This window comes from Xenopus laevis, chromosome 1S (genome assembly GCF_017654675.1).
Source record: "Xenopus laevis strain J_2021 chromosome 1S, Xenopus_laevis_v10.1, whole genome shotgun sequence".
In the NCBI taxonomy this organism is placed as follows: Eukaryota; Metazoa; Chordata; class Amphibia; order Anura; family Pipidae; genus Xenopus; species Xenopus laevis.
In genome coordinates, this window is record NC_054372.1 from 172,800,442 (window position 1) to 172,812,762 (window position 12,321).

The 12,321-nt window shown below is 41.3% G+C and overlaps 1 protein-coding gene across 1 annotated transcript in view; it reads left to right on the top strand.

Moving 5' to 3' along the window:
* sv2c.S (synaptic vesicle glycoprotein 2C S homeolog) overlaps positions 1 to 11,079 on the top strand; it is a 99,106-nt gene extending 88,027 nt beyond the window's left edge. Inside the window, exons 8-13 of the mRNA XM_018244439.2 lie at positions 717 to 805; positions 933 to 1,097; positions 2,822 to 2,955; positions 8,052 to 8,255; positions 9,398 to 9,557; positions 10,245 to 11,079. Of these exons, the coding sequence (XP_018099928.1) occupies positions 717 to 805; positions 933 to 1,097; positions 2,822 to 2,955; positions 8,052 to 8,255; positions 9,398 to 9,557; positions 10,245 to 10,428 (936 nt within the window). The 3' untranslated portion in view covers positions 10,429 to 11,079. The remainder of the gene's footprint in view (positions 1 to 716; positions 806 to 932; positions 1,098 to 2,821; positions 2,956 to 8,051; positions 8,256 to 9,397; positions 9,558 to 10,244) is intronic.
* Positions 11,080 to 12,321: the final 1,242 nt, after the last annotated feature.

The following is a 12,321-nucleotide window of genomic DNA, read 5'->3' on the forward strand; positions in this document are numbered from 1 at the left end:
ATTACAACAAAACAAATCCAACCATAATCAAGCTAATGTGGCCATACTTAATAATATCTTGTTTTGGCAAGGTCTCCAAAGGTGTTTGATATCAGACTAATTCAATGGCACTGGGGCCAAACGTATATATTACAGCAACCGAAATAGGGGCTGTCAGGGCAAGGACTGGTGATTTTTGTCCAGATATCGGTCAGGTAGCCCCATCAAAGGGCCCCATACATGGGTAGATAAGATGCTGTCTTGGTCTAAAGGGCTCAAATATAATTGGGTAGATAAGATGTTGACTTGGATTAAAGGACTCAAACATACAATAGACTCAAATTGGAATCTGAAAAATGCCTCTGTGTGGCCAACTCAACTCCTGGTTATGCCAATTAAAGTGCCTACACTTTAAAGCTCTCCACACACATTATCAGCAATTCTTTGACAATTCCATGTTTGTTATGCAAAACAATGTAGACCCTTAAGAGTCAGACGTTCAGACATTGGGAAAGCTTTCAGTTGATGCAGAGAGATAGGACACTTTATTATGTCCTTTGATCTGACAGCCTGTAAATGAGCACCACTTGACTTGTCCATATCAAGTTCTAAATTTACAAAACTAATACCATAATAATAATGCAGTGATATTTATTGTTTATTTGCAGGTATTTTTAGAAATAATGTCTGTGGATTTAAGATTTTTTTTTTTAATCTTGTAATGTATTTCTTTCCAGATATGGCTAACGTTTACGAGGTGCTTCGAGTATCCTGTAAAAGACAACACAATCAAACTGACTATAGTGTGGCTCACTCTATCATTTGGGTAAGATTTATTTGATTGATTTGTTCAATCACATATCTGGTTGACATCTGTTTTGACCTTGAATCAAAGTTTTAAAATCTGATCTATAAGTAATTCGAGTAAATTCTCTTATTCTTTTTTTCTGAAGATACTACGGATTATCAGTCTGGTTCTCTGATGTTATTAGACACCTTCAATCCGATGAATATGCTTTACGAGTGAAACGTTTTAATGGGAGCACCATCTCAGACTACAAATTCAACTACACTTTGGAAAATCAGATTCATAAGAATGCAGTGTTCATCAATGACAGGTATATCCATCCTGCGTTACATCTCATGGTTACAATGTATTGACTTTAATGATTTACTTGCAAACGTCAGTTATTTTAGAAGCAAATCAATATTTTTAATATGGAACTTGCCATAACCTTGACTGAGCAGATTATGTTAGGATCTAATACTTAAGAGAAATCAGCAAAGTAGATGATAATGTGAAGAGGCTTTTACAGATAAATCCATATTACATAGGTAACCCTTTGCTGGTACACTCCCTTAAATAGTGACCCCCCAATGTCAGTGATCATTGAAGTAATACCATTTAAAATGTCCAACATGATGTCTTCAGTGTCATCACTTGGTAATATACTTTGCATACTGTTACTTATTGACAATGGACAACGCTCTTGCAGTCATCTTGTGCCACTGTCCTTTCTGTAGACATTTTATAAAATAGACTGTAAGCTCCAGGAACTTACTGTCTCCCTTACACATGGCACTTAAGTTCTGTGTATGTATATATACCCATGTAATTATTGTAATTATTATGTACTTTTTTTTATTTTACAGTATATATTGTAAGATACTGCGCTCTATAAATAAAGTTATACATAACACATATTAATATTAACCATAGGCAAAGTTAGGCCTTTGACAAACCAATTTATCGGGGTCTGATTAACAAACATAGGTGCTAAATTACCCCAGTGGAACCCATAGTAACAAATCACATCTTTGTTTTCATCTTACAACTTTTAATAGACGAATCATAAATAATCGCTCATGGGTTGTTATTGGCAACAGAACTGGTACAATTAAAAGATAAATAAACCCTCCCCCCAATTAGAAGAGCCCCTACCTACTACCCTAGGAAGTCACCCCTCTCTGCTTTCCCCCCTGCATAGTTAGTTACCCCTAAGAGTTTGCTCATGTATCGGTGCAGAGTAAGCGCAGTGGAGCTCATTGATGCCATCTTCCATATCTTCGGTCTTCTTTGGGTCCTCTTCCTTCCCTTCGGCAATTTCCAGCACTTTTGGCGCATGTGCAGTTGCTACAAACTGAAAGACTGCTCCAACTGTGCATGCGCCCGGCTCTCCTTTACAAAAGAAGATGTTGATCCAGAAGGTGGCGCCAATGAGCTCCGCATGCTTACTCTGCACAGATATGTGAGCAAACTCTTAGGGGCAATTTCAGAGGTAACTAACTATGCAGGGAGGGGGGACTACCTAGGGTAGTAAGTAGAGGCTTTTCTTATTGGGGAGTTTAGTTCTCCTTTAAGCATGTATGTTAATAAATAAGGCCCAATAAGTCAAAACCCATTGATTAAACAAAAAGTACGCGTTGACCACTGCCATGCTCAGTCAGAAAACACCAGCATCAAATCTCAAATTTCACTGCTTCTCATAGAGATTTATGGGAAACAGACAGATGTGGTGGTGACATTGCGAACACTACTAAAAAAATGTTTTTTGTGATTAGAAGGCTTCTTATTACCGGCTGGTCTGCTTTGAGCATTACATTTCTCATACTGTATATCTCTATTGATAACCTTTTTGGACATGTTGTGCTGTGAGAACATCCACCCAACTGCTTGACTCACATCCCATCTGACACTCTATTCCTGTACGTTGATTGATAGTTCCACCCTGACCTACTCAACCGAGCACCTAATCACTGGACAGAAGTCATGAAATGTGACTGTAGCCAATACAGAGGCAGGGAGAAGTCAGTCAAAACAACTGTTTACTTCCCCCAACAGGTTCATATCAATGAAGTTTAAGTCCGTTGTCTTCCAAGACTCTGTGTTCGAAAAATGCTACTTTGAAGATGTGACTTCAATCAACACTTACTTTAGGAATTGTACCCTCATAGACACTCATTTTGTCAACACAGGTGAGAGCACAGCCCTCTCTTTTGTTACAGTTTCAACTGATGCATGTTTACACCCAGATGGTCAGATATTGTGTATATTGTGTAATCTGGTTGTTCACGTGGATGGATAGTAGATTTGATGAAAAGTGAGGAGGGGCTGCAACTTCCATACAGCTGCTAAAAAGGGGGCTTCACACTTGCAGAATGGTTTGGGCATGTAGTATATTCAGCTCACTGAAGCCTCCTTATATATCAAACCTGCAACATACCTCCCAACTGCCGTTTTTCGCAGGACAGTCACGATTTTGACAGCTCAACCCACAGTCCCGGATTGTTACTGAAATGTCCCGAGGTTATCTTTGATCTCCTGCACTAAACAGCCATAAAAAGATACAAAGTTTCTAAATCTTAATTGGCTTTTGGCAGAGAGCCTAGAATACGGGGCATGTTACAATTTAGGTTTAGCAAAGAAACAATTATAGCAATTTAAGATAAGCAGGTCTCTTGGGGAAGCTAAGACCTGCTGCTTAAAGGGCAATGCACTTTCATTAGCAAAACTATAATAACACATAGGAGCAGATTCACTAACCGGTGAAAAGTCGCCAGTGACGGCTTTGACATCGCTACACTTCGCCTTCGAAAAATTTGCTCAGACAACGCTAATTTACTAAAATGCAAAGTTACGTCAAGAGTGTCAAACACTAACTTCGCTCTTTAGTAAATCTGACCTTAAAACCCCCAGAAATATTTTCAGACTTTCCATAACCTGCCAAATTTTATAAAATGGATTTGGTATTAAGGGGGTGTGGCCATAAAATGAACATGGTCAAAAGAATTCTACTGCGATACGCGCGGCAAATCTTTTTGTCCCTCTTTCTATTTTTCAAATGTTGGCAGGTATGCTGCAAGACTGCTGGAAATTACAGGGTTAAATTGCTTGTTCTGCTGAAAGCAAGTTGCAGTAAGTCTGAGCAGATTATACAGCCTGTCTGGCTTTTGAATTGTATAGGTTCCTCCAGGCATTTATATATAATGCGGTGCAGGAAACTAGAATGTAAAATGCCCAACATGGAGGCACCCATATGTGATTAACATGAATAAAATCAATACACCCATATTACACCGAGAATGTATTTGTATTAAATAATTAGTTACGTATTAAAAATACTGATATGTTAAGAGTATTTACAGATCATGACAAAACACTTCCTTTTACAGGGTAAAAGCATTTTTATTTTTCAGCAGAAAATAATTCTCCATTCCAGGATGTCATCGATATTAAACCAACATACCCGCAAACAACATGGGGGTACATCATTTTACATGACTCTGTTTTTAAGCTTTCTCTCATTTTACACCGTTGTGGTCCCACCTATATATATATTGCATAACACATTTCCTTGATTTTACATTTTCCTGGATTTTACATCATTTACGTAAAAAAACGTAAAATGGGGGTTCTACTGTATGTACACTAACTCTAAACATTGAAAACAATTTCAGCCATAAATAAAGTTATACAACAGCTGCAGAGAAATAATATTGTCAAAAGCTGAACATACTGCAGAAATATGTTTTATTTAAAAGATACAAATGTATTTTCTTTCCAGCGGGGCAGACCAAATATTATTTTTATGCAACTTTAATCATTTCCCGTCCATATCAGAGAAACAGCTGTTTTCTGGTGCTTTTGTAGGCAGCAATGTTACTTGAGGTTCCCAAGATCTGTAGATAAAATGCATGAATTTGGTGACACCTTGTGGCTGCTGATATACAAAATCTGAACATTGTTCCTTTTTTGCCTCTGTACAAGTCCCTTCTGAAACTGAAAACTGAAACACATCTCTGGAAGTAATTCTGCCCGAGGAATCCCCCTCCTAGGACCCACAAGTCAATAATGTGTATTGCTGGTACATGCCTTTGTAACCGCATTCTATGAACACAGTTCAATGTCAAAACATTTTCCTAAGTAGTCATTTTGTTTTCCAGAGTGTGGAGGCTTTCAAACAGCACACCTCCCAACATTTTGCAAATAAAAAGAGGGACAAAAATGTTGCCACGCGTAGCGCGGCGAAAAATTTTGGCCACACCCACTAATTACCATGTTAATTTTACAAATTTGGCAGGTTATGAAAGTTTGAACATATTTCCGTGTTTTTCAGTTATTACAGTTTTGCTAATGAAGGTGAATTGCCCTTTAAGCTGTGACTTTTCTAAAGGGACCTGTTATCTTAAATTGTTACAATTACTCATTTGCTTATCTCGAAATTATTACAAAAGTATCTTATCTTCTGCTGTGGCTGTTCTGGGCGCTCTGCCAAAAGCCAATTATGTTAGAAACATTTTTTGCCTGTTCAGTGAAGAGAAAAACGAGACTTTCCAGTACAAATGAGGGACTGCGGCAGTGTCGGACTGGCCCACCAGGATACCAGGAAAACTCCCGGTGGGCTCAGGTGTCAGTGGGCCCTCATGCTGCTAAACATTTGGCCTATTTCATGACCATTCCCTATTTTTAACGAGGCTAAATAGATGGTTATAGTATGTAAAGAAAAGAGACTAGGAGAATAGAGGTTGAGTGAGGAGAGGAAGAATAATAGTCTACGTGTTTTGGGTGGTCCCCTGTTCTAAGGTTTTTGGGTGGGCCCCTGGTGTCCCAGTCCAACGCTGGACTGTGGGTTGAGCTGTCAAAAGAGAGACTGTCCCTCTAAAAACGGGACAGTTGGGAGGTATGCAAACAGGGCCCGGGCCAAGCCGACCGGGCGCCCTAGGCAACCTGGTTGGTTAACTCTGATCCCCCCTGCGAAAGCGTTAGTGAGAGCAATCATGCACCATAGCAAGGGGCTACGAAGAGTAAGAGTCAGGGCAGAGGATGGAGGTAGGAGCCAGTGACAGAGAAGGGAGGTGAAAGCTGCAGAAGGGAGCGAATCTGGACTAGGGGTAGGCAGAGGAGTCTTGAACAGGCACCAGTGTCCCAACATCATTGCACCCTAAGCAGGTGCCTCTTCTGCCTACCCCTAGTTCCAGCCCTGCTTTCAAACTTCTTTATCTGATGCCCCCACCTACCTCTTATGAGTCAATATTTGGTGTTGACCCTTACTGTTCAAGGTTACTCCACTCACCTTATTTCTAATTTTTGTGCCCCACCTATAGGGAATACTGCATGTATGTGGTACTACATTATGCCTACTGTAACTGCAACTGTCACATTCATCCTTCACTAAACAAAGACTCCAATCCTGGGTTCCTGGTTGCCATTATGTGCAACAAGGGATGTAAGAATAAGAATCAGTCAGCGTCTTTCTTTTCTCCTATATGAAAGATAGATGTGTGTCTTATGCATGTCTTAAGCTCTGTGGAAGCTAAAGGGACCACTAAACTACCTTGATTTACCTTTTGTGCATACATGATGAAAATAAAAAAGAGGAAGGAATAGTCAGATTTCTTATGTAGGATTTCCCTGGTTTATTATAAAAGTTTCCCCAGAGGTTCTGCTTTGTTCCTTGCCACCATCTCCTCCCTTAGTTTGATAATCATTTTACTAACAAGCAAGGATATGACAGAACATCTGGCCTCTGGTCTGACCAGCTGAAAAAGTAGAGTCATGCCCCAGACCCCTTGTCTCCCATAGACTACATTTTATCCAAGTTTTTAACAATGATGTACCTTGTACATGATCCAAACTAAGATAATTAATTCTTATTGGTAGCAGAACCAGCCTATTGGCAGGCCCAGATATGTGGCAAGGCCACAAAGGCCTGGGCCTAGGGTGGCAAAGATTAAGCGAGAATTCAACTGTTTACCAAAAAACCCACTAACCCCCACCACACATAGACCCCCCTCCCTCCATCCCCCCAGCCTAGCTACCCCCCGGGGAAATGCCCCTAACTTAATACTTACCCCTTGGTGCAGATTCAGGGATCAGAGTTCACCGCAGCCATCTTCCAGGTCTTCGTGTCTTCTTCCGGCTCTTCTGCAATTTCCATCCATTTCGGTGCATGCACAGTTGTCGCAAACCGGGAAATTGCTCCAACTGCACATGCGCCGCTTTGCTGGTCTCAGTCTCAGATTACCAGATGGCTGTGTTGAACTCCAATGCCTGAATCTGCACCGAGGGGTCCCTAAGGAGCACTGAGGACTCAAAGCTCCCCAGTGCTCCGGTGCTTGAAAGTGCACTCGCGCATGCGGGGCCGTTGCTAGGACCATGTGTTGGCGGGGGGGCGTACGCGGCAGAAGAGCCCGACGCTGGTACCATCCGGCCTTGGGGCGCCGCTTCTTGAAATCCGGTCCTGCCTATTAGGTTTATTTAATGTTTACATGATTTTCTAGTAGACTTACTGTATGAAGGTCCAAATTACAGAAAGAGCTGTTATCCTGAAAGTCCCAGGTCCCGAGCATTCTGGATAACAGGTCCCATACCTGTATTACCATGTACAATGTACTTCTCACAATGCAAAATATTAGGATTGCCACCTTTCGTGGGTAGAGGCACTGCACTTCAATGGCAAAAAGCAGCTCCTGGTAATTTTAAGAACCAAATTTCTGTTTTTTTTAAACCGGAAAGTTGTCTATTCTTGTGTAAGAGAGCGCAATTGCACTCTCTGCATTAGTGCTGCGGCCCCCCTGGTCAGCACTGGGGAACGAGGTCAGCACTGGGGACGAGGGGTGGTGCTAGAAACACCAATATTCATGGGCTGATGGTCTGGACAGGGAATACAATGGAGGACGTAGGGTGGTGGAACATTGATACATAGGGGAAGTCTGGTGACACCAGGCGGTGGGCTGGTGATGTCAGAGGGCAGGCTTATGACACAGTGGCCCATAACTGGCAAAACTTTGGTAAGTCAGGGCAGAGTTCTGTCCAGATTCCGGACTTAGGAAATCTAGGTAGGCAGTGTTGAACCAGATAGCCCATGTAAAAATGGGACTGTCTAGTTCAAAACAAGACAGGTGGCAACCCTAAATAGAGTCCTAAAGAGACAGTTTACGTGACAAAATGTACTGTGTGCCTTTGCTCTTAAGCTAGAGCCTGATGGATAAAATTATACTGAGATGCTACACTAACCTAGTGTAAAAGTAGGATATAAATGGGTCTAATATTTACATTTAATTTTCTGCAGATCTAGAGAAATACAAGTTCACCGACAGTGTCACGATAAACTGCACATTCATCCTTCCCAAAATCGGCTGCCAGATCACCTTTGATGATGATTACAGTGCCTACTGGATCTATTTTGTTAACTTCCTTGGCACCTTAGCAGTTCTTCCAGGCAACATTGTCTCTGCTCTACTGATGGACAAGATTGGAAGACTAACAATGTTAGGTATGAATGTGGCTGATTTATCATCTAGACAGAGTTAGTAATTTGTAACACTGGTGTGGTAAACGTATCATTTTGGTATAGGTGCTTTAAATTACCTCCTGGGTGTGTAACTTGTTTTCATATAGTTATGGTATAAATTCATGTTTGATCACTAGATGCCAGCAACCTCTAGGGTTTTTTCCTAAGAAAAGGACTGGATTCTGGAGTCCAGGGGAGTAATTACAGAGAAAGCAGACCCTGTGGCTGCAGGGGGGGGGGCAGGAGGTATAGGGGACCAATGAGACCCAAATAATGAGCAATTTCAATATATATTGGTAAAACAGGACAGCCTTTGTATATGTTTGGGTCCCTAACATTAATTTGCTGTGCTGCTGAAGACTGTTATAAGGGGGTTGGGAAAGAAGGAAGGCCACTTTGGCCTCATATAACATCTTGGGGTCCAAGTTGTTCACCTGTCAAGGCCTATGTACAAACTAGTTGTATATAGGACTAGTTAGTGTAGGTTATACCTGTACGTAGGGTTTACTCCTGGCTGTTATTTGACTGGCCTAGCCCATGAATCACGAGCCAAGGACTGGGCTGTTATTACAAATTTAATTTTAAAATGACCCACCCCACTTTCCTGCTCTTGTGACTAGGATCTAACAAGATCAAAAGGGTCTCATTAAGAGACCTGTGTGGTATATATATTATATATTACATGTGCAATAAACACAAGGTGCAAGTAGCAAAATAACAATGTCCAGTGATGCGTCCTTGCTAACTAACATGTAGCAGAGTCAAATGTTGACCTGTTGCATAATTATTGTTTATGAGGAATGCAGTCCCTATATTATAAATACCTTTCCTGGTTTGAACACAGAAGCAGGAAAAACAGGGAGATTGTTCCTTCGCTCTGCCGATGCTAGAATAAGTTTGTCGTCGCCTCAATCCTCCATAAAGTGTTACCACAATCCCATATTAGTCCATAAAATAGTAGTTAAAGGAGAGCACTCATAGAAGCAGATACTGCTAAACCATTTTATTATTGACTACAAATCACACGACATGTTTCAGGCATGGCCCTTTCTCAAGAAGCAGGAAAAACTTGTAAAATGAAATCACACTATAACTCTCATCCAAATCATTTTCTGTCTTTTCAGGAGGCTCCATGGTACTTTCTGGCATCAGCTGTTTCTTTTTGTGGTTCGGTACCAGCGAGTCTATGATGGTGGGCATGTTGTGTGTGTACAATGGGTTGACTATTTCAGCATGGAACTCCCTTGATGTGGTCACTGTGGAACTCTTCCCTACAGATAAAAGGTACCGTACAATGACATACATCTGTGTTTTCCAAGTTGCTTTCAGCACAAAACAAGGCTGTGTTCTACCAGACCATGCAATAATCCTACTGGATAGTAGTCTGTCTGTCCATAACTGCTGATGGATTTTCTGTCTGTGGGTGTGGCATCAGCAGATGTAGAAATAAGAGTGGCCCCAACTCATTCTCACCACCCTTTATATCTTTTGTTTGGGCCATAATCCTACATTATATATATAATTCAAACCAATATCAACATGTTTGAAAATGTCATCTGCCTTTGGCCACGGATCTGCTCATTTGGTTATCATACTGTGGTATTATGAAAACCCATTGGATGAGGACAACCTCAATAAGCCAATAAGAAATGTGGGTTTTTTAAACCTGCCTCATAGATACCTGGCTGAATTCGACCAGATGTCAATGAGGCATGTCCTCAGGAGGACCTTATACATGGACACAAATATAAGACTGGAACAAATCCAGACCAAGTAGAAATGCAGCTTATTAAAGAGAATTAAGTTTATCTCAACAGCTTCAAAGACAATAGCCTAAAGTGTTCTGTGCCAGCAGGGGGCACTTAATCATAGGCAGTCTGAAGCCTGGAGGGACCATGTCTGGCAAGATTAAATCTCAGTTACTTCTATACTGTTCCATTGCTTCTCACTTTGCTATTTTGTCTTTTGCAGAGCAACTGGATTTGGATTTTTGAATGCACTTTGTAAAGGAGCCGCAGTACTTGGAAACCTGATCTTTGGGTCACTAGTTGGAATCACCAAAGCCATCCCTATTCTGATGGCCTCTGCTGTGCTTGTTGGAGGGGGCCTAGTGGGACTGCGACTCCCTGATACAAGAAATCAGGTCTTAATGTAATAGGGATTCCCTACCAATGATAAACCAATCAGAATACAAACTTCAAATCCTCACCATGAAGCCCTGTCACCCTAAGTGTACTAGTCCCACTACTGTCACACTTAGTTTCCCACACTTGCTGTCACACTCATACGTGTCCACACTGTCACACTTTGTGTCACATCCTCACTATGTTAAATATTTAGAACATTTCTCACCAGCTTGTTTTGTTCTATAAATGATTAGCTTGTTGTTTACAGACAACATATGAACATAGGGGCTGTTCATAGTTTATTGGTTTGTTTTTTTTCTTGTAATGTCCTTTATCAGTATAAAATATATTTTAAAAGCAGCCTTCCATTGTGTGGGAGCTGCAAAGCTGTTTTTAGACTGCTAATATCATGAATGTGTAACAGAAAAAATTAAGTTAATGAGCAGAGAAAAGTCACTTGACATTTTTCAGCTCAGATCTAAGCAGAGTAACATGACAAGACTTTTCTTTTTTCACAAACTTAATTTTCTTGAAAACAAAACAAAAATTAAATTTTAACATTGCTCCGAAGAACAAGCTGAGAAATGTTACATTTGTTTTGAAGGTTTATATTTCTTTTAAAGTAACTGTTAAGACGGAGAGATGGTGCCTATAGTAACAGTGGGATAATAGTATCTGGGAAGGGACTGTGACTGTGGGATAGCATGTATAGTAGGGAATAATGGTGCTTATAGTAACAGTGAGATAATAGTCTCTGGGAAGGGAGTGTGGCTGTGGGATAGCAGGTATAGTCGGGAGAGATGGAGCCTATAGTAACAGTGGGATAATAGTCTCTGGGAAGGGAGTGTGACTGTGGGATAGCAGGTATAGTAGGGAGAGATGGTGCCTATAGTAACAGTGGGATAATAGTCTCTGGGAGTGTGACTGTGGGATAGCAGGTATAGTAGGGAGAGATGGTGCCTATATTAACAGTGGATAATAGTCTCTGGGAAGGGACTGTGGCTGTGGGATAGCAGGTATAGTAGGGAGAGATGGTGCCTATAGTAACAGTGGATAATAGTCTCTGGGAAGGGACTGTGGGATAGCAGGTATAGTAGGGAGAGATGGTGCCTATAGTAACAGTGGATAATAGTCTCTGGGAAGGGAGTGTGGCTGTGGGATAGCAGGTATAGTAGGGAGAGATGGTGCCTATAGTAACAGTGGGATAATAGTCTCTGGGAGTGTGACTGTGGGATAGCAGGTATAGTAGGGAGAGATGGTGCCTATAGTAACAGTGGGATAATAGTCTCTGGGAGTGTGACTGTGGGATAGCAGGTATAGTAGGGAGAGATGGTGCCTATAGTAACAGTGGATAATAGTCTCTGGGAAGGGACTGTGGCTGTGGGATAGCAGGTATAGTAGGGAGAGATGGTGCCTATAGTAACAGTGGATAATAGTCTCTGGGAAGGGATTGTGGCTGTGGGATAGCAGGTATAGTAGGGAGAGACTACTAAGGAGGAGGTGCATTGGCAATATCCACAAGTGTTCAATCAAGCATGTAGAGGTGCACGTAAGTACTGTATCTTACTGAAGGTGCATTTAAAGGGCATGTAAAGTCTAAAATAGAATAAGGCTAGAAATGCTGTATTTTGTATACTAAATATAAACATGAACTTACTGCACCCCAAGCCTAATCAAACAAATAATTTATGCTTTCAAAGTTGGCTACAGGGGGTCACCATCTTGTAACTTTGTTAAACATCTTTGCAAGACTAAGACTGTGCACATGCTCAGTGTGGTCTGGGCAGCTTAGGGATCGTCATAAACAACGCTGCTTGAGTTCTGCATGGCTGGGAAATAAGGCGGGGGCTCCCCTGCTGTTCATAAGTATGATTGTTTCCCCTGCTCAGCAGTTAGGGACCGTCTGACAATTCCTATCCACA